General features: G+C 39.1%; 1 protein-coding gene across 1 annotated transcript in view; it reads right to left on the reverse strand.

The window, feature by feature from the left end:
• NTNG1 (netrin G1) overlaps positions 1–24,605 on the reverse strand; it is a 177,143-nt gene that overhangs the window by 40,131 nt on the left and 112,407 nt on the right. The window contains exons 5-8 of the mRNA XM_021709453.1: positions 23,231–23,290; positions 14,117–14,284; positions 7,785–7,919; positions 7,628–7,648 (exon numbers count right to left, since the gene is read on the reverse strand). Coding sequence (XP_021565128.1) covers positions 7,628–7,648; positions 7,785–7,919; positions 14,117–14,284; positions 23,231–23,290 — 384 coding nt within the window. The remainder of the gene's footprint in view (positions 1–7,627; positions 7,649–7,784; positions 7,920–14,116; positions 14,285–23,230; positions 23,291–24,605) is intronic.

Consider the following 24,605-nt stretch of genomic DNA (forward strand, 5'->3'; position numbering starts at 1 on the left):
TTCTACATCTCTGTCTTTTGAAATACTGTTAACACAGCTCTGCATTATCTGAATTTTTGTAATTTTTAGACTAAATTTGCAGCACAGTATCTAGCACATAGTAGTGACTGAATTTACGGTCATCAAAACCTTAGAAGAAAGGCCCTCGGATGATCAAGTTGGTTACCTGAGAAGTATTCTATTTTTTTATTTGCAGTCTATTAGGAGCAATTTGTGTTTCTGTTGAACAAAAATCAATGATTGTGTGCGTGTGTGTGTGTGTGTGTGTGTGTGTGCGTTCATGCGCACATGCTCATTTTTATGGAGAGTCTAACATCCTACCCTTTTTCCTCAAGAAAATTTTGAATTTTTAAAAATGTCTGGGACAAAACCCTTAGGCTTTTAACAGTTTTTATTCCCTTATGTGATAGTATCTTCTTCATGCTACCAATAAATGGTACTAGTAGTTTTCCTGATTACTTCTTCCACTCTTTTGGGTACCTAAATTCTCACCAATGCAAGTAAACAGTTTTAGCAACACACATCTTTCAGCAGAAATCATGAGATTCGAATTCTCCCATTTTGGAGGATAGAGGATTTTTATATTTTCTAATTTTCCTCTGAACAATATATTTTCTAAATGGTCAAGTGGTGTATAATATACTCTCATAATACCTTTTCTATACAGACTTTGGTGTTGACTGGACAACTTTTTACTGTCTGTGCTATCTAGCATACGTCTACACCTTCTTGATACACATGACTTCTTTCTAATCCTTTCATGTGTTTTTTTGAATATAGTTCACTCTTGCATAGTTTTACTCCAAGCACAGATTACATTTCATCATCATGATACCTGAATATGTATCCTGGCAGTAAAATCACCATTTTTGATGATTATTATAGTAGACAGGATATACTGTGTTCCCAAAGACATCCATATCGTAATCCCAGAACCTATTGCCTTCCACGGCAAAAAAGACTTTATAGATATGATTAAATTAAAGGCCTTGAGAAAGATTATTCTGGATTATTTGTGTGGTCCAAATCTATTCACATGGGCCTTTAACAGTAGAAACGTGTTCTTGGCTGTGGTCAGAGAAAGATGCGATGTTGAGTAAAAGGCGCAGAAGATAGAAAGTTCCAGGCTTTGAAGATGGAAGAAGGGGCAATGAGAAAAGACATGCAGGAACCTCTGCAGGTCAGAAAAGGCCAGGAAATAGATTTTTCCCCATAGCCTGCAGAAGGGTCCCCTTTTGACTTTAACTACAGAACTGTAAGATCATAAATTGGTGTTGTTTTAAGCCACTAAGTCTGTGGTTACAATAGCAGTAGAAGGCTAATCCAGTTATTGTACATTCTCTGAAAGGGAGATAATCTAAGCTATAAAATTTTGTCCCCCAAACTTTCTCTTACTCTTCTCCTGAGAATAACTGTTGCTGCTTTTTCCAAAAAATTCTATGGTTTGCTGAAGTACCTGATTTGACAGTTTTATCAGAGTTTTTTTTTTTCCTGTATTCCACTCAAGTTTAATCAGAATTCATCTTGATCAAGGCATTGAACCTCCTACCCAACACATGTTTTTCTGCTCTTGGTAAAAGACGCACTGATCCCTTCCAGGAACCCATATTTTGATATTGTAGGTCACAGTCCATAACTGGGCCTGTCTCCCCCTTGCTATGTGTGCATGGCTATTGATTTCTTATAGCTCTGTTATCTTTTAAAATCATAACATTTCACTCACACCATCCATCCTCTGACTTTAAATATGCAGCCTATGAATCCTTCTGAAAGGACCATTAGTACTCACACAAATCATGTCAAACTTGGTAACAATTGGTGGCTTTAGTCAACACTGCAGAATGTTCCCATGTATCCTATATCCATCTTCTAGGAAGACAACATGTGGTCTCACCAGCCTCATAAGTTCTACAAGTGGCTAATTCCATTCTCCCAAACTTAAGAATTACAAACTTCCCCTGTGTCCAACCTTTGGTGCTGGTAACAAGTGCTCCATTACTTCCCAATACATGGAATACTGTTTCCTTTTTAGAAGAAGACTCAGCTTTATTATCCTGTAGGACTTGGCTATTGTCTCTGCTCTGATTTCAAAAGAGGACTGTATCTCCATCTCTTCTCTCTCTCTCTCTTTCTCTCTCTGTGTGTATATATGATATATATGTATATATATATATATACACACACATATATATCTCCATCTCTACCTCTAACCTCTATCTCTATATCTATCTCTACCCATCTCTATTTCTCTAGCTCTATCTATCTCTAACTCCCTCTATCTCTATCCATCTCTTATCTCTGTCTCTCTTGAGATATTTTGAAATCTTTTTATTTCTATTTTCTCTCCTGGATTATTTGTACCATGCTGTCTACAGAAAATTCATTTTGGTGGTTTACAAGTGTTTTACCTTTTATATCAGGGAGACTAGCCTACATTTATGGAACATGTTATCAGTGGTTTCTCAGACAGAAAGTTTGCTGGTGAGCTTGGAAAGTTTTAGTTTCTCCAGCTGAAACCACACGCTTTTGGGGTTAGCTTTGCATCAGTCTCTTGAACTAGCCCTGTCTCTAACCAAGGTGTTTTTTAGAAGCCCCTAGGTCAACAATTTGATACTTTGGTGGTGGTCAATCTTGCTGCAAGTTTTGCATTAACGCTGTACAATTTTTTTTGGCATGGGTATTTGCCTAGTTCTTTGGCATATAACATGTGCTTGGAACTAAGGAACAGTAATTGAGTGTTTATTATGTACCATGAGGTTCATGCTCATTATATTTCTTGAATCCTCAATTACTACATGTATCAGGTCCTGTTATTACTCCATTTGAGATGAAAAAACAGGCTCAGAGAGTCCAAGCAATCTCTTCCAAGTCTTGTAGGCAGTAAGAAATGGAAAGGGCATTCAAATTCAAGTCCGTAAAACTCAAGCGTCTACTCATGGAACACACTATCTTCATTCTGCTAAGTGTAAATGACATCATCAGTAACTGGATCCCTTTATTTTCTGTTCTTATACCCAAGTCCTTTTGGATCGCATTGCTCCTTCTGCCAGTCTTCTGGGAGTACTGAGCCCTCAGCCTGCATGCCTTAGACTCCTCCTAATATCTATGACCTTTCTGGCAGTTCCCACCTAGATGTCTGCTTGCTCTCAGGTCATCACTACAACGCCATTGATAGCCCTCCTCCACCACTGGTTTTCTGCTTGGAATCAGTTTCTTGTTGCTAGGTTAATATCTCTACCACTAATAATGTGGGCAATTCAAAGACGGGTTCAACTCAGCGCAAGCAGAGGTCTGAGGGGGTGTAGGGGATGAGTGGAAAGAGAAATTTACTTGAGGAACCTTTTTTTTCTTTTTTGAGTTGGAGTCTCACTCTGTCACCCAGGCTGGAGTGCAGTGGCACACTCATGGTCACCCCAGCATTAACCGGCTGAGATCAGAAGGTCCTTCCACCTCAGTCTTCTAAGTAGCCGGAACTACAGGCACATGCTACCACGCCCAGCAAATTTTTTTTTTTTTTTGTGTGTGTAGAGATGAGGTCTCGCCAAGTTGCCCAGACTGTTCTTAAACCCGTGGGTTCAGGCAATCCCCTCACCTCAGCGTCCTAAAGTGCTGGGATTACAGGCTTGAGCCACCATGCCCGGTCGGGGAGCATTTTTAAGTGTATTCATGTGTGTGAAGACACAGTAGTGAAATGAAAAAAAAAAAATCTATCAGCCTACCAGCACCAACTAATCAGAATGGACGTCCATCATGATACTGAAGCTGGTGCTGGAGGCATGCCACTATGACAGGTGTTATCCCGTTAGTTGTGGAACTTGGTGACACCCTAAGAGATCCCAGAGGAAGGCACTTCAGGATCTTGGTCAAGTGGCCATTTATTAACTGACAGAAGAACTTTCTATATTTTAACATGGAATACCAGCCCTGTGTGGGTGGGTCTGGGAGAAGGAAAGAAGATTTCAGAGTGAGAAAAAACTCTTGTGCTCTCAAAGTTGTTTTAAATACATTACATTTATATATTGAATCTTAATCCAATTCACTCCTTTCTTTACTGGGTAGTTAGAATAATCTTTTTAAAACCACATCAGATATTTCCATTCCTCCCCTTAAAATTATATGATGGATCCCACGTCTTCTCCATATGATGATTCCAATTTTCTCTCTGATGAGATAAAAATTCTTAGCCTGGAATTCAAGAAACTGTGTAATCTAGTCCCTGTTGCTGTTTTAATATCTTCTTTTACTCCCAATATGCATACACGTGTGCACACATACTCTGCTTGTCCCCCAGTCATATAACAGTGATTTCATACTTCTGGAACAGAGTGTGTTAACTACCTTTATCCAAGAGTTCTATCCTTGAAAGCTCTCACTACCCCTTCAATACTTGTCTCACTCCTCTGGAAAGCCTTACTCTCCATCTCGGTTTCACTAATAAGTAGAATGTATACAAGGGAGAACAAACAACCAGAATGATCTTTTGGCGGGCAGGCCCCTTGCAGTACAGGCTTCCCCCACTAGGTAAGTGTTAGCGTTGCTGTGAGAGGCTGTGTTTGGCTTCAGTGATTTTTTTCTTGAGATCCTTTCAATGCATTTTCCCTTTTCATGATGGATGATTTGCAATGATGGATGATTTGTGAGCACACCTGCTCACACTGCATTGTGTGTTCAGCAGTTTTTGGCCAAAAATGATATGACCCCTATGCCCCACCTTCCCCATTCACTCAATCTCATCCCAAGGGACTTTTTGTTGTTGTTATTGTTTCCCTAGATGAAAAAAGTCCTCACAGGAAAACATTTTGCTGATGTGGAAGAGGTGAAATGAAAAACGGCAGAAGCACTAAAAGGCATCAAAATGTTGAAGTTATTATTATATTATACAAACAATATGTGGTTTTCTATAGAAATTGGCTTTTGATGGCTCCCGCATGCTGACATTTTTTTTTTCCAGTGAAAAGCATGCAGAAAGAACTCTAAGGCTGTACTGTCAAAATCGTTTTGAACACTGGCAAAAGCATCTTGTTAGGTGTATTGCATCAAACAAAGAGTACTTTGCACATGACTGAAGGTTAAACATGTACGAATAAATACAGAATTTTTTATAGATAAATTCCAGGTTCTTTTGGGTCCCCCTCATACACTTCTTCCTGAGTTCTGATGACCTTTTATCATAATTGTTGTGTTACATGCCATCCCCTTATCCAGACAGTGAATTCCATGTCCTCATGCCCACAGAAGCTCTCTTTTCATCCTTGTGGGCCCTGCCGCTAGCGAATGCCTATGTCATAGTAGGAGGCACTCAATACACAGAATAAATGCATTTCCTGCCATCACTGCCATCCACGTCACAAGAATGTGAGGTACTGAGCGGAGACACAGAGGGTTTTATGATTCATCTGCTGCACAGCCCATATGCGATAGGGTCAGGCTTAATCCAGTTTTCTCATTCAAGAAGGGAAAAGTTGGTGATATTATATCTCTTTACAATGCTCCAATAATTAATATTGAAAAACTTGATAAGGCCCTTTTGTGATACACTGCGCCAAGGCAAGATTCATTTGTCTTCCCCTCCCAAGTCTTATCCTGATTACACTCCGGGAACCCATTCATCAGGCCCTGCTGCATCAGAAACTTTACAGGGACTTTCTCTTTGAGGAGTGTGTCTTAATTACAAAGTCTCCTTACTCTTTATGTGCCAAGCCTTGATGCCGGTTTCCATCCTTCCTCTGCTAACCCTCCTTCTCCTTTTCCTCACGGCTGTCTTGCTCAGGGTCTTGACTTCTAGATGGTGTAGGACTGAGAGCTTGGTGGCCTCTGAGCCCTACCTCCTCACGTGGTTCCTGGAATCCATCAATTCCCCCAGAGCCCTACGAAAGAGTGCTTTTCTGGAAACTATGTTGTGTTGGACTTTTAGACCATGGCCTTGTCCAGAGCTTATATGCAGGTGTGCTGCCTGATTTTTGACTAACTGTCTTTCAGTGCTCCTCTCCAGCTTGGCTAGAGACCTTAGCTCCCCATTCCCAGCTCCCACCCTAACCTCGACCTACTCAATAACAAGTTTTCAACTAATTGCTACAGTTCATTGCTGCCCATGGCATTTCACTCTGGTTTTCCATTACATAGATGTATAGCTGCCTGATAACTACATATTCTGCAATTAGCAGGTAGAGCATTCTAGCTTTTTAATAGAATTTTCTATAGAAATTGGGTCTAGATAGTTATTGTTATAGAATTTATCATATAGAATGTTTTATGTAGAATTTTGAAGTGGTTATTATATTATATAAACAATATGTGGTTTTCTATAGAAATTGGCTTTTGATGGTTACTGCACGCTGACATTTTTTTTCCAGTGAAAAGTATGCAGAAAGAACTCTAAGGCTGTACTGTCCAATATGTTAGACACATGTGGTCATTAAGCTTTTCAATATGGCAAGTCATAAATGAGATGTTCTGTAAGTGTAAAACGTACATCTTACTTCAAGGACAGTATCAAAAAATGAAAATATATTCTTAATAATCTTGATATTAATTATATGCTAAAACAATATTTAATACATTTAGGTTAAATAAAATAGGATATCCAAATAAATTTCTCCTATTTCTTTTTACCTTTTTTTTTTTTTTAAGTTGGAGTCTTACTCTGTCACCCAGGCTGGAGTGCAGTGGCACATTCATGGCTACCACAGCCTTGACCTGCTGGGCTCAGGCAATCTTTCCACCTCAGCCTCCTAAGTTGCTGGAACTACAGGCACATGCCACCATGCCCAGATAATTTTTTGATTTATTGTAGAGATGAGGACTTGCCATGTTGTGCAGGCTGGTCTTAAATTCCTGGGCTCAGGCAATCCTCTCACCTCTGTCTCCCAAAGTGCTGGGATTACAGGCGTGAGACACCATGCCTGGCCTACTTTTTAAATGTGGATAATAAAACATCAAAAATTACATATTTGGTTTATTTAATTTTCAATTGGACTATGTTGCAGTAAGGACATGTCGTGCAGTTCCTTAATGTTAGTCAGCTAACTATCCATAGATGGAATGGAAAGGTAGTGCCAGATTTAAAAGTAGAAAAGGTTATGAATGACAGAAGGAAGCTTCTGCCCTGATTTTTAAATTTATGTTCCCTGTGCACACTGACATGCCACCTGCCTTGACAAGCTTTGAAGAGAAGACCCTATCATCTCCAGAGAAATGAGGCTGAACCAAATGGCATTTTGTCTATGGCTCCCTGCGTGGTGCCTAACCTCAGAGGCTTAAAATCAATATTGATTTTTATTATTTATTTTCCCCCAGCATTTAAATTAGCCCTTAGATTTATTACCTTTGGGTTTTTGGTGAAGTTTCAGCGATGAGTGTAATAGCAAGGATGGTAATAAGTTATGTAGATATCATTTAATTTATGAACTCTGCAGCTCCAAGGTAGCTTTCAGTTCAAGAAATATATTAACCACACGCACATCACCCTTCATTCTGTGGTGAGGATTTCCGAGCTGGGTCCCTATCGTGCCACTTAATTTATGGCCTGGCCAGGTACATGGCTCTTCATACAATATTTCAACACAAGCTGCATCCACCATCAGAGGGATGAAGACAGGCTTCCGAGAAGCCAGCTGGACGGCTGACAGATTGCTCTCACATCCATTGGCTGGGGCATTAAGTAGCTCTTAAAGTTTGTCAGTGGTTTGGGTCTTTTTCTGCTCTGAGAAGCTGCACGCACCGGCCCAGCCAAGCAGAATCAGCCATGCTGCATCAGACAGAGGGCAGCTCCCAGAGTTACTTACGTTGACAGCCGTAGTGCCAGGAATTTCCCGGCAGACACTTATCACACTTAGGCCCTGTCGTTCCAGTCTTACACTCACAAAATCCTGAGCCATTACAACGATCATGGATTGAGCCCAAAGGGTTACAATAACACTCTGTAGAAACAAGACAACACACAGGCTGGAGACAAGTCTGCATGGCTTATAGGTCATCAACACAGGAGCGTCAGTTACTTAAATGCATCACTTACTTAAAGAAAGATGTCCGCTAATGAAATGCTTTGACAAATATGGCTATTTCAGGACCATTTATTTATTTGCTCAGCCTTCATTTTTATGATATGGGAGGAAATCAACTGCAAACTTCCAAGGAAATAAGGCATCGTGCTTTTCACTGGAAATTCCGTTTGGTAGGGCATTTTTAGATGGTTTAATGAATACCATGAAAAGTTTGTATATCAAGGATAAATCAATATGCCATCAGTGTAAAATCTGTTTTAAATTATTCAAATGGGCTTAGCCATTACATTCAATATTTGAGAAGTGCTGAACATTCTTAAAGTATAATATGAATGCACTTTGCTCATTCAAGGTAGTTTTACTTTATGATTTGGGGCAGCACCTTAACTTACTTATGAATATACTGTTTTGTGATGAGTCTTTACATGTCTTTGCTAGGCATATTAATACAGCTTTTATGCCGCCTAGATTAAAAATCATAACAAATGAATTTTAAATCCCAAATAAATTTCGATGCATGTATAATGTGAGATGTGTGTTTTTCATTATAAGGTCTGCTGGTAGGACAATGCTACTTTGTGTAATTAAAAAGTTAATAGAACGTTCTCTTGATTCCTCACACAATCTTATATGGAAAATTTTTATTTCTGAAGCTCTATTTTGCTTAAAGTTCGAGTCAGACATGGGGTTTTTTAGGCTTCCATGAGCTTGAAAGGTAGTACAGGTGGTTTGCAGCTTTTGCATTTTGTGGGCTGAAGTTTCTTTCCTCATCAACCCACAGTGTAATCTTGGCCAAGTTATTACGGCTCTCTACCTCTCAGTTTCCTTTGTCTTAAAATGGGCCCATTAAGAGGTTCTCTTGCTAAAAACCAAAGAAAATCATTGCATCCAACCAGCCAAACAACCAAGAGAAGTCCTGAGAACTTAGCTTAGTACCTTAGATTCACTATAGGAATTAAAGGCTTAATATTATAGGGGAATTCAGGGGTTTGACTCTAACTTTGTGTCAGAGACTAATTAGACAATTTCTTCAGACTTGGAATACTTTAGAGCTATGATTTATTTCATGTTAATTAAGTCAAGTATTAAGTTCAGTATTCTTACAAAATAAACATTTATTAGACTAACAGTGATATAGGTAGATATAAGTAAAACTTAATAAACTCTAAAATGCTTCCTCCTCATCTGGTTTGGCTTGTATGTAATAACTAGCGTTTTAGCTTAGATTAGTGCTGTCTATTTTAATGTGTATACATCTATGAGAGCTGTTTAAAAGATATTTTAAAATAGTCATTTAGTTGTAGCTTTTAATGTTTGTCTGTGGATATTTGTAAGTTTGTACCTATACCAAAATTGTAATTTTTTCTATTTAAAAATGCATAAGTTGACAATGAATCTCCAAAATTTTATAAGCCATGGAGCAGATGACATTTGATCTGAATTCAATTGACTCTAGTCAATTAGCCCATAGCAATTAATTAATACAAGGTTTAGATGTAAAACATATAAACCTTTTTATTTTTTTAAAGCGGACCATTGAAACTATAATACATTTCTTTCTTTCTTTCTTTCTTTTTTTTTTTTTTTGAGTTGGAGTCTCACTCTGTCGCCCAGACTGGAGTTCAGTGGCCGCCCCCGGCCACCGCAGCCTCGACCTGCTGGGCTCCGGCGATCCTTCCGCCTCAGCCTTCCAAGTAGCCGGAATTACAGGCATGTGCTACCACGTCCAGCTGATTTTTTGATTTATTGTAGAAATGAGGTCTCCCTGCCCAGGCGGGTCTCGAACCCACGGGCTCAGGCAATCCACTCACCTCAGCCTCCCAAAGGCATGAGATTACAGGCTGAGCCACCAAGCCCGGCTTATAATACATTTCAATAGCTGTCACAGGAAAAGCTGACAAGTGTACCGTTACTCAAACAGTCATGAAAATAAAGGACAAAGAGAGGTGTGGCTTTCCCTTCACCTTATATAACAGATAACTCAGTTTATATAAAATATCATTTACGGAACTATGGTGAATGGTGGATGTTAGGATGATGGGAATGGACTTAGAAGATCATATTTTATTCCACGAAACTGAGAAGAACATGTACGCCTGTTCGATGCCAGAGTGGCATGAGATTTTTTGAGGGGGCATGATTAGAAATTTCTACCACAATTGGTTTATAGGTATTTAAAGTGGCTTGTGTTTGCTTTATTTCTATTTAAGGTACCTCCGATGACTTGATCTTGGATTTCAAGGATAATTAAAAATAATACATCATAACTTTGAGATACATTTAGCAGCAATCGCTGAACCCTGTGTTTCATTGTGATGCAGAGCTTGTTAGCAGGATTATTAACAGTGATTACCCAAGGTCACAAACCATATATCCTCCAGCTTCCTGCTTAATGCTCAAGTTTATAGGAAACAGAAGCATGGAGGAATGTCATCTTCTGTAACTGCTGTATTGTCACAGAGTCATTACATGCATCTTTGGAGACATGCCTGTATTTGGAATTTGTATGATAAATGGATAAATTCATCAGTAATCACAAAACAGCAATCACTGTGGCAACATGGACCAGACACATTTTATATTTGCCATAATATAAGATGATGCCGGTATTTTAAAACATCTATTTCAACACAGAGCCTACATTTTGTCAAAGATATGAGCTGCTCCTTTGCAGCCAGGGTGGTGAATTTTATTGCCAATTGTTAAAGGATTGGCAAAGTGCCTTTAAAAAAAAGTTTTGGAGAAGGCTTAGATGAAATTAAAAGTTTCCAAGATTATGTGAGTGCCTTATTCTGTAAAAATGAATTGGGTAAATATCCACTCATTTTCATTAGTGCTTTCTATTCAGAATGGTTCTAAAATTAACTCCATTATGTGTAGTGTATCCTCTCAAATATAACACTCAGTCCTGCCTCAAGTCCTTTGGGAAACTTAAATGTGGAAAATAGTGACTGGGTCCGTGTTGTCTCATGGGGTAAACCTTGGTGAATGGAGGCAAAAGCTTTCAGGGGCTCTCAGAGAGGGTCTTAGTCTTAGTGCAAAGGCAGCCCCAATAGCATTGCCCTCGCCCTGCAAGTGGGGAAAGTCAAATCTACAGCTTTTTAAGGAAGTTGTTATTGATGCATTGTATGCATGTGAAAATCAAAGATAAAAGACAGACCTTAGCACACACCAGTTAGCCAAATTTTTCACTTCATTTTAAAAAAACAATTTTCCCCTTTAGGAAAAGTGCAACAATTTAAGAAATTTTGTATGTGGGAAGATGATGTAGCTCATTTTTAATATATCTATATTATATATGCAGCTTTGTGCTTAACAAGTTCTTTATTTGGTTTAAAATACAACATATTGTTGGGAGCAGAGGTTCATGCCACTTTGGGAAGCTGAGGCAGGAGGATTGCTTGAGCTTAAGTGAATTCAAGACCAGCCTGCACAACATAACAAGAACTCATCTCTACCAAAAATAAATAATCTAAGTGTAGTGGCACACGCCTGTAGTACCGGCTATTCAGGAGGCTGAGGAAGAAGGATCATCTGAGCTCAGGAGATTGAGGCTGTGGTAAGCTGTGATCGTGCCACTGCACTCCAGTCTGGGTAACAAAGCGACACCCTCAACTCAAAATAACTAACTAAATAAATCATTAAATATATAAAATAAAAAACATCTTTCCCCTTTAGGGAAAGGGCAAAAATTTAAGGAATTTTGGTATGTGGGACTATGTAGCTAATTTTAATGTACTATATATGTGCATCTTTGTGCTTACCAAGTACTTTACTTGGTTTAAAGAATATAAAATACTAAAATAAAAATACATTTGCTTCAATAAAATAAAATTTCCCAAAGGTTTATGGTTTTAGTTAACACATTTTCTAGAAATGGAAAAAAATAACAGTGCTTGAGTTTTTTAAAAGTAAAAATAAAAACAAAAATGAATATTAAGTTTTCTATATTTATTCTGTAGTTTGTTTTTGATTTAAAGAACAAAACATATTTTTTATGTTTTATGATTTAAAACATATTTTCTATGTTTTATGGTGTAAAAAACAAAAGCTGAATAAGGTGTCTTCTAGACTTTGGATAATCAGACATGAATTTACAACAGAACTACGCCTCTTAAAACTGGACAAAATGATTCAGATTTGTACTTTATAGTTAAGTTTGAAACTGGAAAAAGGCCAAATTTCATAATAATAGTATACTCTGAGCAAAACATATTGGAATGTTACGTTATCTGCTATGAGAACTTTATTTTGGAATAAAACGTTTTCTTTTAAGGCCTCTTTGGATTTTTAAAAAAATAATATTAAACACTGTAAAATATTTTAATCTTAGATATTTTGTAAAAATGATTGTGTTTTATTCCTGTGTTCCCATTTATTTTAGCTTTTCTGTTGTTTCTATATTTATAGCATGATATTTACATATTTTCACAAACAGCATTCAGTGAAATGAACTCTGCATCCAAAGTTCAGCAGCTGCATGTCTCTTGACTTTTATTAACATCCTCAAATCTTTGTAACCCAGGTGTTAGAAAAGCAATTGAACTTCCTCTATCCATAGCTCGTAGAAAAATTGATGCTGTCATCCAAAAAGCAAACCATAAGCAAAAGTCTGACAAGCTTAGCTTTGCTAATTGTGTCAGAGTGGTTGAGACAAAGGGTTGAAGCTTTGGAGTCAGGAAACCCTTGCTATAGCTGTATGATTTGGTTCAATTTCCCTTAAATTTCTTAACTAGACACTAGGGGAAGTTACTGGTGTAATACTTACCACACCGTTTTGTTAATGAGGACTAAGTAAAAACAAAACATATGTGCAAATGTGTTCACAGTTCACCATGTGTTTCCTGTGTTTCCCATAAGACTGCTGTGAGTACAAGGCTGGAAGGACTTACCTATGGCACACTGCTATTAAATAGCAAACAGGGATTCGAACCCCAGCTCTTTGGTCTCTAAGTCCAATTCTTTCTCCACTAATTCACAAATAATAAATAAGATGCTTTGAAAAACAGAAAATACTGTAGACATAAACAGTGCTATATGTCTTTGGCTCAATTTAATGAAAAAAACTGTTTGACTAATGTGACACTTGGATTTTGACAATCCAATGAGAGAACAATAATCTCAGAAATAAAGACTGAATTTCTTTTTCTATTAAAAAAATCACGTCATTCTTCAACTTGTGTATTCTACTGAATGTAGTCTCTATGTGAAAACTTCTACTCTTAAAATCAGGTGCCTATACAACTACTTATGGGTGTGATAACAGAGACACACATATTTTCCAACATTTCAAATATATGCATTTCTTCAGAGAGAATTGTGAAGTGAAATTCCATTTACTGTTCCCATTCTAAAAGACAGATTCCCTTATGCAAAAGATGAGAGAAGTTTTGCTGGGTGGGAAAGTCATCTGGTCTTCCCCAGGTGATAAGAGTGGCTGTCCCTGGCAGAGTGGGAGGGGAAGGGCTCAGGGACCCTCTTGGACTCAGTGTTCCAGGACTATTGCACTTTGGAAGCCAGGAGAATGAATTGCATAGAATAGTTCTGAGACATTACTTCTCCTTTTGGGGGCTGTAGGAAAATTCAATAAATGGAATTTCATTACTACAGATGGGAAAAAGTCAGGCAAACTTCTACACTATCAGTTGCTAGTTGTTTTCAGTTCCAAAGAGTAACATTTTTAATCCATCAATACTTATTGATCACAAATTAGGTGCAAGAGATTTGTACCCCCAATTTTTCATATATAATTAAATCTCATATCATGAATTTCTATTTTGAAAGTTGACTATATCAATTAAGGCTACAAGATCAGTTAGAAAAGATCACATTTTAAAATTTCATGCAAAAAAAAAAAGACAATTCTTCATTTCCAAAACACGATTTCTCAGCTCATCATCTTTATAGCAACAACAACATAACGATTCAAAATATAATCCCCCACTATGATTTCAATCAGTACCAGTGAATCTTAAGTCTACCCCAGGATATTTGCTCCACTGAGAAAGTTCATCCTGGCTCAGCCGTGGTGCACATCACAGCCTCTCCGCCCTAAATGGCTCCCCATAGCTCGACAGGCACAGAACAATAGCTGAAATAATAATGGAACTGACCTATGCACACATTCTCATCGTCCAGCTGTGCAGAAGCATTTCTGAAGTAGCCCAGCCTGCATAACTCACAGTGCCGCCCTCTAGTGTTGTGTTTACAGCTCACGCAAATGACTGTATTGAGCAGATCAATATAACTGCATCGATTGGAGTGGCCGAAGCATTCACAGTCTTGCAAGGAAGAACAGAAATGTATACAGAGTGTATACGGTAGCAGAGTCATAGCACACCACATGCTCGGATAAAATGGGGGATGGAGAGAAGATGGCGCCATGGCATTACATACATGTGATTCAACATGACACACAGCAACAACAGGTGGCTGGGACTGGCATGGAAGCAGCATCTGTTTCAAGCAGGAGAGAAAGGTCGGACATTCGGAACATGGACTGAAGAGTGTTCATTCTTGGCAGACGAGATGAACAGAAGCATTTGCAGGTGTGCACCTTTTAGGATGTGGAAAGTCTCCATTTCTCTTGATGAAAAAGGCTAATTTTTGCACATGGAGAACTTTACCATCTTTACATCACCACCCCCATTTTCTCTTCATATTTGCAATCTTAAAAAAGAGGGAAGGAGGTGTATGAGCCTGGAGGGTCTGAATCCACCCTTACCACACCTACCGCTCGTCATGCCAAGACAGTAACTCAAGATTTTAGAGAACTCCTGGCAAATTTAATAGCGATCTTGACAACTAAACAATTTATTCTTGTTTTTCTCCAATGCTAAGAGAGGAAGATAGCCTTCTTAAGCCTTTCTTCAGGCTGAATCTGTATGTTTGTATGTGAGAGAAAACATGGAAAAAAGGAAGATTATTTGCATGAAAAAGGGATGTTAAGATTTCCTTTTAAGTTTCAAGTGGAGTCCACTACAAAAGAAGGGTTAGACAGCCGCTGTCACCCCAGATTTCTGTTCCGTTGTCTCACCGCAATGCTAGAGGTGCCTTTGAGGTTAGGAGTGAGGGTGGTCAGAAATAACAGGAGGATAAGAAAGGAGACTGAGGGTAAGTAGCAGGGAAGGGAGGAGGGTGACTGGATTTCCTCTTTCTTGTATTTCAACCAAAGCAAGACACTGTAAATTCACTTCAACCTTTCTTTGTAAAAGAAATGATCAAGACAAAGCCTCTGGTTGGTAGAAATCATTATCAAATCAAATAGAAAAAAAAGCATGGCCTGGCAAGGTGACTCACGCCTGTAATCCCAGCACTGTGGGAGGCTGAGGTGGGAGGATTGCTTGAGACCAGCCTGGGGAACAAAGTGAGACCCTGTTTCTACAAAAAATAAATCAGCTGGGCAAGGTGTTATGTGCCTGTAGACCCGCTGCTCAGGAGGCAGAGGTGGAAGGACTGCCTGAGCCCAGGAGGTTGAGGCTGCAGTGAGCTATGATCGTGCCACTGCACTCCAGCCTGGACAACACAGTGAGACCTCAACTCAAAAAAAAAAAAAATTGAAAAGTGTGAGAGGTAAGTAGGTGTGGGAAATCAATTTTGTCTTCTTAAGATATGGGATTAGATCTAGCTGGACATTTATAAGGAAGGGAACCATGATACTGCAAACTATGTTTGTCTAAAATACTTCTCTCATTAATGTCTAGTTTTTTTTTATCCCACTAGGAGGTCAAACACAGTCACTATTTGAATTCATTCATTCATTCATTCAATAAATACTTTATTGAGTTGGTCTCCTGTGTACTGGGAATTAGGCTAGGTGCTAAGTTACTCATTTGGTCTAGATAAAACTTTGGAAATTCTAATGAACAGAATAAAAATGAATAGGAATTGTCAAGTAAAGAAGAATAAGAATAATTTTTAAAATGATTAACATGCTACCACCCATGAGAGCAGTTTGGATTCACTTTTTAGAGAGCGTGTTACTACAATAGAGAGCTGAGGTTGAGGTCCTGATGGAATGGAATCGAATTTGGTTAGAAGCAGAAGAGGACACTGAAAATGGTGAAGAGGAGAAGATGACCAGATATAGCACTGGCCGCTTGGGGATCCCAGATGCTAAAAAGAGAAGCAAGAAGAAGGGGAGGACCCCTGAAGTCAGGCCGCTTCCTCCATTTACAGTTTGCTGTATTGCCGGGTATATGTGTACAGGGAATGGAAGCTGGGGTTGGGGACAGGGAGAAACCAGAGGGAGATGGAGCATACTGGGAGAAGAAGGCCTTGAGACGCTAGTGCAGGAGATGGAGTAGGAAGGCACCTGAGTAAAGTTAGAGCTAAGGCATGCCAAGTCAAAAAAACACCGCCGCCAGTAATAATAATAGTAGAGTTACAGATTTCAAAATTAACAACTCTTGGAGAACAACAAACATTTCACCCCAATCCGCTATACCTCCCTGAGTTACACCTTGTTTAAAGGACATTTCTCACTCCAGAAACCAGAAGAAAACCAGAAAGGCTTCTAGAGCTTTCCTTGGTTGAGAGGTTGAAACAGGGAGAATCATTCTGGCCTAGAGTCTCCCAGAAGCAGTGGCTGCAGGGAAGAAACCCAACCCAAGTCTCCAACGCTAATTGCTGCCCAAGGTCTTCCCCCAGAGCTGCCTGGAATTTCCAGCAGGGGCAGCAACAGCCCTGCCTGCCCTCAGTTTCCCTTCTCTGGAGGAAGCCCCTTATTGGTTTCCTTAGTCGGAATCCCAACCCGGCTTGGTCCTTGGTGCATCCAACTTAATTAATCCAGTATTTTTCAAAAGCATCTTTTATGTGCAAAAATTTACTCTAGGAGTTTTTTTTTACAACTACACAGAAGCTTATTGTCCAGAAAATACACGTGTTCAGATAACTAGAAAACAAAATAATGTGTTCTAAGAAAACAAAGTAGTGACACGAAGGAATCTAAGTGGAAGGTAAAATTCATGTAACTGGAGGGGAGTTAGGAAAATGTCCTGCAGGACTTGAACTCTGACTCTTCCTTGAGGACAATAAAAAATAAACAAGGCAGGTGCAGTGGCTTGGTAATCCCAGTGGCTTGGTAATTCTAGCAATTTGGGAAGTTGAGGAGAGAGGATTGCATGAGCCCAGGAGTTTGAGACCAGCCTGGGCAACTTGGTGAGACCTCGTCTCTACAATAAATCAAGAAAAATTGGTGGGTGTGGTGGTGTGCACCTGCAGTTCTGGCTACTTGGAAAGCTGAGATGGAAGGATTGCCTGTGAGCCCAACAGGTGGAGGCTTTGGGGGCCGTGAGCATGCCCCTGCACTCCAGGCTGGCGGACAGAGTTAAAAAGAATAAAACAACTCTGACTTAAAAAGAATAAAAAACAAACAAATAAACAAACAGGAGGAAATGAGCATTGCAGTTTAAAGGAGTAGAATGAAGAGTGAACAAAGGTGTGAATTTGAAGAAATGTAGAGAATAAGGCCAGATAATTTTCATAACATGGTTCCTTTGTGGGTATTTAAGAGTCTGTAGAGTCTGCCCAATGCCAGAATTACATTCTTAGCTCCATCTGACAAAGCTGTAAGATATTCAAGTTCAACAACTTAAGTCTCATCCCACGAATCTCCATGGACATGTTAAATGTGACATTGCTGCTACTATTATTTGTGCTTAATGAATGATACACATTTCTAGGATGGCATCAATTCTTTATTTGTGGGTTTTGTTTAAAAACCAACCTTATTAATGTTGATAGGAAAAGTTAAATACTTACATAAGAAACCGCACTCAGCTAAACACAAAATATTATAAACTTGTTTCAGAAGGTAAGCAGATATTTAAGATGTTTCATAAGCATTAAAATATCTCATAATCTAGGAAATGGGAAAGTAATCGCTTGATACTTTTAAGACTTCTAGCACTCTCCCGAGACTTTGATAAAACTATCTTATCGTGCTGTGACATATTTGAGAATATAAAATGAGAAAAGGATTTTTGAAAATGATTTGCAAAACATGAGAGTATTATATAAATGCAAAGCATTGAAAAATAATATGTGATATTATTTTTCAGTATTTTGTTACTTTCCCACTCTTTGGTACGTGGCTTTTCCATATAGTCATAGAACCCATTAGTGATACAGTTTGAACTGCATTATCATATTAAGATCCCGATGGGATGATATTAATAGTTTAATAATTCTTTGATTCTCCAATGCACTGCCTCCCATGACCTCTCATTCCTTCTTAGGCACTGAGTACCTAGGCCATCCTTATAAACACTTTCTGTATATAATCCTTTGCTTTGTCACCCCACCACAATGATAGTCTCTGGGGAAAACCTAATCCTGGTTGAATTCAGCTCTCCATCTCTTCATGTTCATACCCTGGTAGCTAAATAAGGCTGAAGGTTTTCTCTAACCCTTTGAAACAGGTCCCTCGAAGTTCATGACCATAAACTTCAACAGAGTCCTCTGGGCTGCCAGAAATCCTTTCCCAAACAGGAGATTTCGGGGGCCGCCGCTATCTCTTGGTTCTTCTCCTTCTCCACCCATCACTGCTTTTTTTCTCTCTCTTCCTTTTTGTCTGCATCCCCTCAAATGTCTCAGGGCCTGGTCCTTGGACCTCTTTGTTCCTTAAGTTCCCCTTAGATGTCTCATACCCACGCCCATGGTCTATATGGGGATTATTCCAAAAGAGTTATTTCCTGGATAGAATGACCCATCCCCAGTGAGGTAGTGAGATTTTATTAAGTCATATATTGTATTCACCTGCCTTCTTAGTGTCTCTACTTGGACGTTTAATAAATATCTCAACTTTAACATGTGCAAAAGTGAGCTCTTTGGGTCACCTCCCTGAATCGGCTGTTCACACAGGCTGCCTCATTTCAGTAAATGCCATGTCCCTTCTTCCAATCGCTTGACTTAAAATGACTGGGTTTGTTCCTGACATCTTTTCCCTACCCTCTTACAAAGAAATCCCTCAACAAATCTTCCTGACTGTGCTTTAAAAACACATTCCAGATCTCACAACCTCTCACTGTCTCAACTACAGCATCGTTAGATCAAGGTGCCAGCGCCCCTCAACTGAACTAATGCCATTATCTCCAAATTGCTCTTCTGGCTCCCACCCTTGTGACAGTCTCCTCTCTATATGAAGGGACAAACAAAAAAAACCCCAGAATTATTTTTTGGAAGGCGGGTCTCTTGTAGTACAGGCTTCCCCTGTTAGCTAAGTGTTCTAGGAACCCACTGGCATCAGTGTACCAGCTATCCTTGTTGTGAGAGGCTTCAGTGAATTTTTTTGGAAATTCTTTCAACGCACTTGCACATTTCTTGATGGCTGATGTACAAGCACACCTGCCCACACCACACTGAGTGTCCAGCAGTTTTTGATCTAAAACAGCATGACCCCTGTGCCCCACCCTCCCTATTGACCCGATCTTGCCCCAAACAACTTTTTATTTGTTTCTCCAATGGGAAACATGCTACCAATGTGGAAGAGGTAAAACAAAAAGCAGCAGAAGCACTAAAAGGCATCAAAATGGACAAATTCAAAAACTATTTTGAGCAGTGGAAAAAGCATCCCAATATGTGTATCACATCAAAAGGGGACTACTTTGAAGTTTGACTGAAGTTTAAACATGTAAGGATCCATACTCAATTTTTTATAAATAAATTCTGGGTTTTTGGGGTCCCTCCTTGTACATCAGTCAGAGTGACCTTTTCAAAACTTAAATGAGGTCCTGACATGCCTCTGCTCACCATCCTAACCACTTCATATCTTATTCAGAAGAAAAGAGGAGGTGACTCATTCCCTAGGGACTTGGCCCCTGGCTTCCTCTGGGGCTCTCCCTCTCCTCCTTAGTAATGCCTATCACCTCCATGCAGCTCTTCAGTCTTGTCAAACACTTCCCAGGGCCTTCACACTTGCTGGCACCTCTGTCTGGAATACCATGGCTTGCATCCTCACTTCTGGTTTTTGTTTTCTGAGTTGGGGTCTCACGCTGTCATCCAGGTTGGAATGCTAGTGGCACCTTCATGGTTTACCACAGCCTCAACCTCCTGGGCTCAGGCAATCCTTCTGCCTCAGCCTCCTGAATAGCAGGGACTACAGACATGTGCCACCAGATTTGGCTAATATTTAAAAATTTTTTTGTAGAGATGAGGTCTTACTAGGTTACCCAGGTTGGTCTTAAACTCCTGGGCTCAAGCAATCCTCCTGCCTTAGCCTCCCAAAGTGCTTGAAGTAGTGTGAGCCACTGTACCAGGCCACCCCACTTCTTTTTTAGGTCTCTTTTCAAAGAACATTCTGACCATTTTTTCCTTGTTCACACACCTTAATCTTCTAATTTCCTAATCCTGCTTAATAATTTTTCATAGACTTTATAACTCCAAAAATATATTCAAGAAAACATTTCTCTCCCTATACTCTGAGTGTAAATACACAAATGCAGACTGTGTCTGTGTCCACATCTGTATCCACAGAACTTAAAAACATCACCTGGCATATACTAAGCACTAAAAAAAATGTTGTGAAATGAATGAATGAACAAATGAGTGATGATCCTAAGACACCTTCCTTTGGGAAACAAAGGAAGACACGGAGAAAAGTTGTTTAAATTCATTCCTCCACCATTCAGATTCCCTGAGAGGGTCTGGTTATATCCTAGATGTTCAAGAGTTTAGAAAATCAACCACTACACGACAAGCTACAACTGAATTAGTGATTATTTTAACTGAGAGTTGACTACATGTCTTTGCACAGATCAGTTTAGGCAGGAAAAAAAAAGCAGATTTTTGAAAATTGCTATGGTTTCATATAGTTGCTCTGCTCAAATTGCATTTCAGACAAGTTTCATTGCTGCTGTGTAAGCAAATCTAAATGTGTCTCAAAACGCTTGTCCATGGTGTGGCACGTCAAGAATTGTTTTTTGAGAATGACTCTAGACCAGGCACCTTGTACCAGGAGGCAAAGGGAATAAAGTTGGGCCCTAGAGAAGCCAGTGTAGGGTTTCTTAGCGTTGGCGCTATTGACATTTCGGGTCAAATAATCCTTCGTTGTATGGTGCTGTCCTGTGGATCGTAAGATATTCAGAAGAAATCCCCAAACTGTGACAACCAAAAAAATGACTCTAGACATTGCCAAAAGTCACCGGTGGGGGGAGGGGGGAAGGGGGCAAAATCCTCCCCCCAATATGTGATATATACTATAGCATATAAAGCAATTGTGATAATAAGGCACTTAGTAACTAGCTAGTAAAGGGCAATAAAAGCTCAAGGTGCTTTAGAATGGGGAAAGTTCAAAGCTGACTTTCTAGATCAGTATAGACTCAAGCCTCTTCCAAGGTTTAAAAGATTCCTTCTGACTGACACAGGCTAGGGAAGACCTGGGTAGGCAAGTTGTAGAAAATAAACAGACTGGATACAGAGTATGGAAGGAAAATAATGTTACTAAGAGGAGGGGATTAATTTTGTCTTTATGTCTTCTTTCTTACCATTCCCATGTTGCCTGTAATTACATTATTTGATTACCTATGTAAATCGAACATAAAATACTCTGAATGCAGTACAGGTTTTTTTTTTTTTTTTTTTAAACCAAATAAGGAAAGCTTATTTAAATCCAGAACCAATGCAAATCCAGTTTAGTCATTTAAAAAGAAAGAATTTGGGAGAAAGACTTACAATAAAAGTTCGTGAAGGATTCAGAACCCTAACCAGTATTTTCCCTTCACTGCCTGGAACACAGTGATTGTGGGCACGTGGGGCGTCAGCATCTTCTTGATTTTTTCCCCACTCCCACCTTGCCTTGCATCCCTGTGTAGCTACCAAAACTCTTCCACACACATCATTTGATGACAATGTGAATCTTCCCATGCCAAATCTATCCCCTTAGGTGGCTTCTTCCTAAGTCTCCAGGGATGTGTCTGGACCCAATTACTGCTGTGTCCTTAAGAACCTGAAATCAGTGAGGCAGGGCCAAACTCCAGGTCAAGGGCCTCCTATATACCCAGTGTGCTTGGCATGGCAGAAAAGAGATGGTTTTTATACGTCCCTCTGCATCCCTTCTCCCTCACCTTCTTTGTTTCTTTCCACATGACCGTTCCACTGTGGCTTCGTTGACTGTCCAAACTGGTTCCTTACCCTCTGAACCTGCAGCTGCTTTCTTCTGAAAGAACTAATTTCCTGAAATTTCAAACCCATTTGGATTCCCCTCGATCCAAATCGGCACAGTCAACAACACATTGTAAGAAAATTTTAAGACAGGGTTTAAACACAGTGGCTTTCTCTTTTCCCATCTACTGACCAGTTTCTTCCATCTCTCTAGGTGCCACAGAAGGACACATTCTACACTGATTAACATGTGGAAAATGACCTGACTAAATCCAATAAGGAATAAGGAAACTATTGCGATCATTTTCACCAAATAGGTCAAGTTAATTTCAAATTTAATTAATAAATGTATTTTTTAAAAAGGTGTTTCATGAAAAACATAAAAGAAAAACACAACCAAAAAGTGACATATGTCCAACAGTCAAGGGTGGAAAACAAGTCACACCTGTTACACAGGACATTTAAAGGAAAATAAAAACAGAAGTCTTTATGTTTCCTGAAAAATCTTCATTCTTTGAATGACAAATGCTAGTTGGAATGGGCCATTCATGAGTCACAGATGAGATATTGCTCACTTTCATTTAAAGAAAGTAATATAAATGTTATTTTTGGATCATATGCAACACTTAACCCAGTGCACATCTTCACTGGTATTTTTCAAATTTATTCCAAACAACGTTTGGAAGCATAAATTCCAAGGTGTTTCAGTTGTCACAAGGTGAAATGGGATAACATACACAGAACTTGCCATTCTGATCTCATGAAAAGCATCCTTGAAACTCACTCTAAGTGAGTTTCCTTGTTTTTGAGGCAAGTTGAGTATCAATGTTAGTTCTCTAACATTCATGGCCTAAATGGAAACCTTAACCATTATAATTCTTATTCACACATTAATCTTTCAGAAAACAAATGTTGCAGCATTTTTACTTGCAGTCAAATTTCTGAGTGAAGCATTTTTTTTTCTTACAGGTGATGTTTGGTACTATTTGATGCATTGGTCAATATCAGTCAACATGCCTCACCAATAAGCTGATGGGTACACTTCACAAATATTCCAGATTCATACAGTGCAATGTTTCACAACACATAACACCATGGAATCACTGTATGAATCCAAGAATTCCTACCTCTCTTGTGGTTTGCAACTTGAACAGAAGAAACTGTTGACAAAGCTAATTTGGGAGCAACTGGATAGGTTTAAAAGAATGAACAGTAAATTAGAAACAATTGTGAAACTTCCAAACTGTAATAACTTATCATCAACCCACTTGAACAGTAGCCCTAAATGAAGAAACTATTTGTATCTGTTGTTCTGGGAGTTTGTTTCAATGACAAAGGAAGGCTTTTATTAGGCTGAAAATGGTTCAACATTGTCAGTAATAAAGTTTAGAAGTTTTATTTTGAAAAGCAAAAAGAATTACTGTTTAAATCAAGAATCTAGTTAAGCAAGGATTGCTCCCAATAACAATGTGGATACTAGGATCCCAGACTGTCCCTCTTTTGAAATAGCAGCTATGCTGTTAATTAGCAATATTATTGCCTCAATCCACCATGCCATTCGGTGTCACCATAAACTCGTCTACATATGAACAGGTTAGACTATTTTTGTTGAACTGATTACACATCACAGAACATAGTCCCAGTGGCTGCCCATATAGCAGCATTTGAGTCTTGGTCTCAGTCACCTTGAACTGTGTACCTTTAAAAATTGTAGTCTTCTCAGACTTATAACCTTTGGGATGATCTCAGCTTGTGAATGACAGTGCTTTCTCTCTATGTTTGCCTGCCATTTCTTTTCCAATTATTCATGAAGAGTGGCTTACGAAAATAATAAAAACAGAACAGAGCTGAATGTTCTTGGCAGATGTTGGCAAGATCAATTGTGATCGCATAGCACTGGCCTCTGTTGCAAAGTGCAGGCAACTTATTCAACTGTGCTGCTTCTCTGATTCATTTGAACTCACTATCCATGTTCTAAAAAAGTGCAGTGTGACTGATATTACCTAAAGATATTTCTGAAAGTCTTTTGTCCTGTGACACTCACAGAAAACACAGCACAATAATTAAATGGGTCTGTTTCAGGTTTTGAACTATGCATAATCTTGTTCAGCTCAAAACTCACTGTGGAGAAGTGGTAAGGCTTAGATCCTGTTTTGTATAATTTGTTGAGCTATGAAATTCAATGGGAAACACTGAATGACATTTCACTGAAGATGCTGTCATTGAACCTGCCAAGGAATAAAGCCACTCAGCCTCCCCTGAATCCTCCTAGAATTATACTAATAGGGGTGAGCTCGAGCTGTGTCTCTGTCTCCACATATGTCTGCGGAAACTTGAAAAAATTCATTTGGAGCAGATGATTAAGATAATTCTATTTGCTAGTAATGTATGTATCTAGGACAGTCTCGATTTCATCACTCTTGATCAAGGACTGAAAATGCAGCCCTTCCAATTTGACTCCTCAACAAATTGCTAATATATTTTGTTTTGCTTAGCAGCTAT

This window comes from Carlito syrichta, unplaced genomic scaffold (assembly GCF_000164805.1).
Source record: "Carlito syrichta isolate Samal-C Ts95f unplaced genomic scaffold, Tarsius_syrichta-2.0.1 Scaffold234134, whole genome shotgun sequence".
NCBI lineage: Eukaryota > Metazoa > Chordata > Mammalia > Primates > Tarsiidae > Carlito > Carlito syrichta.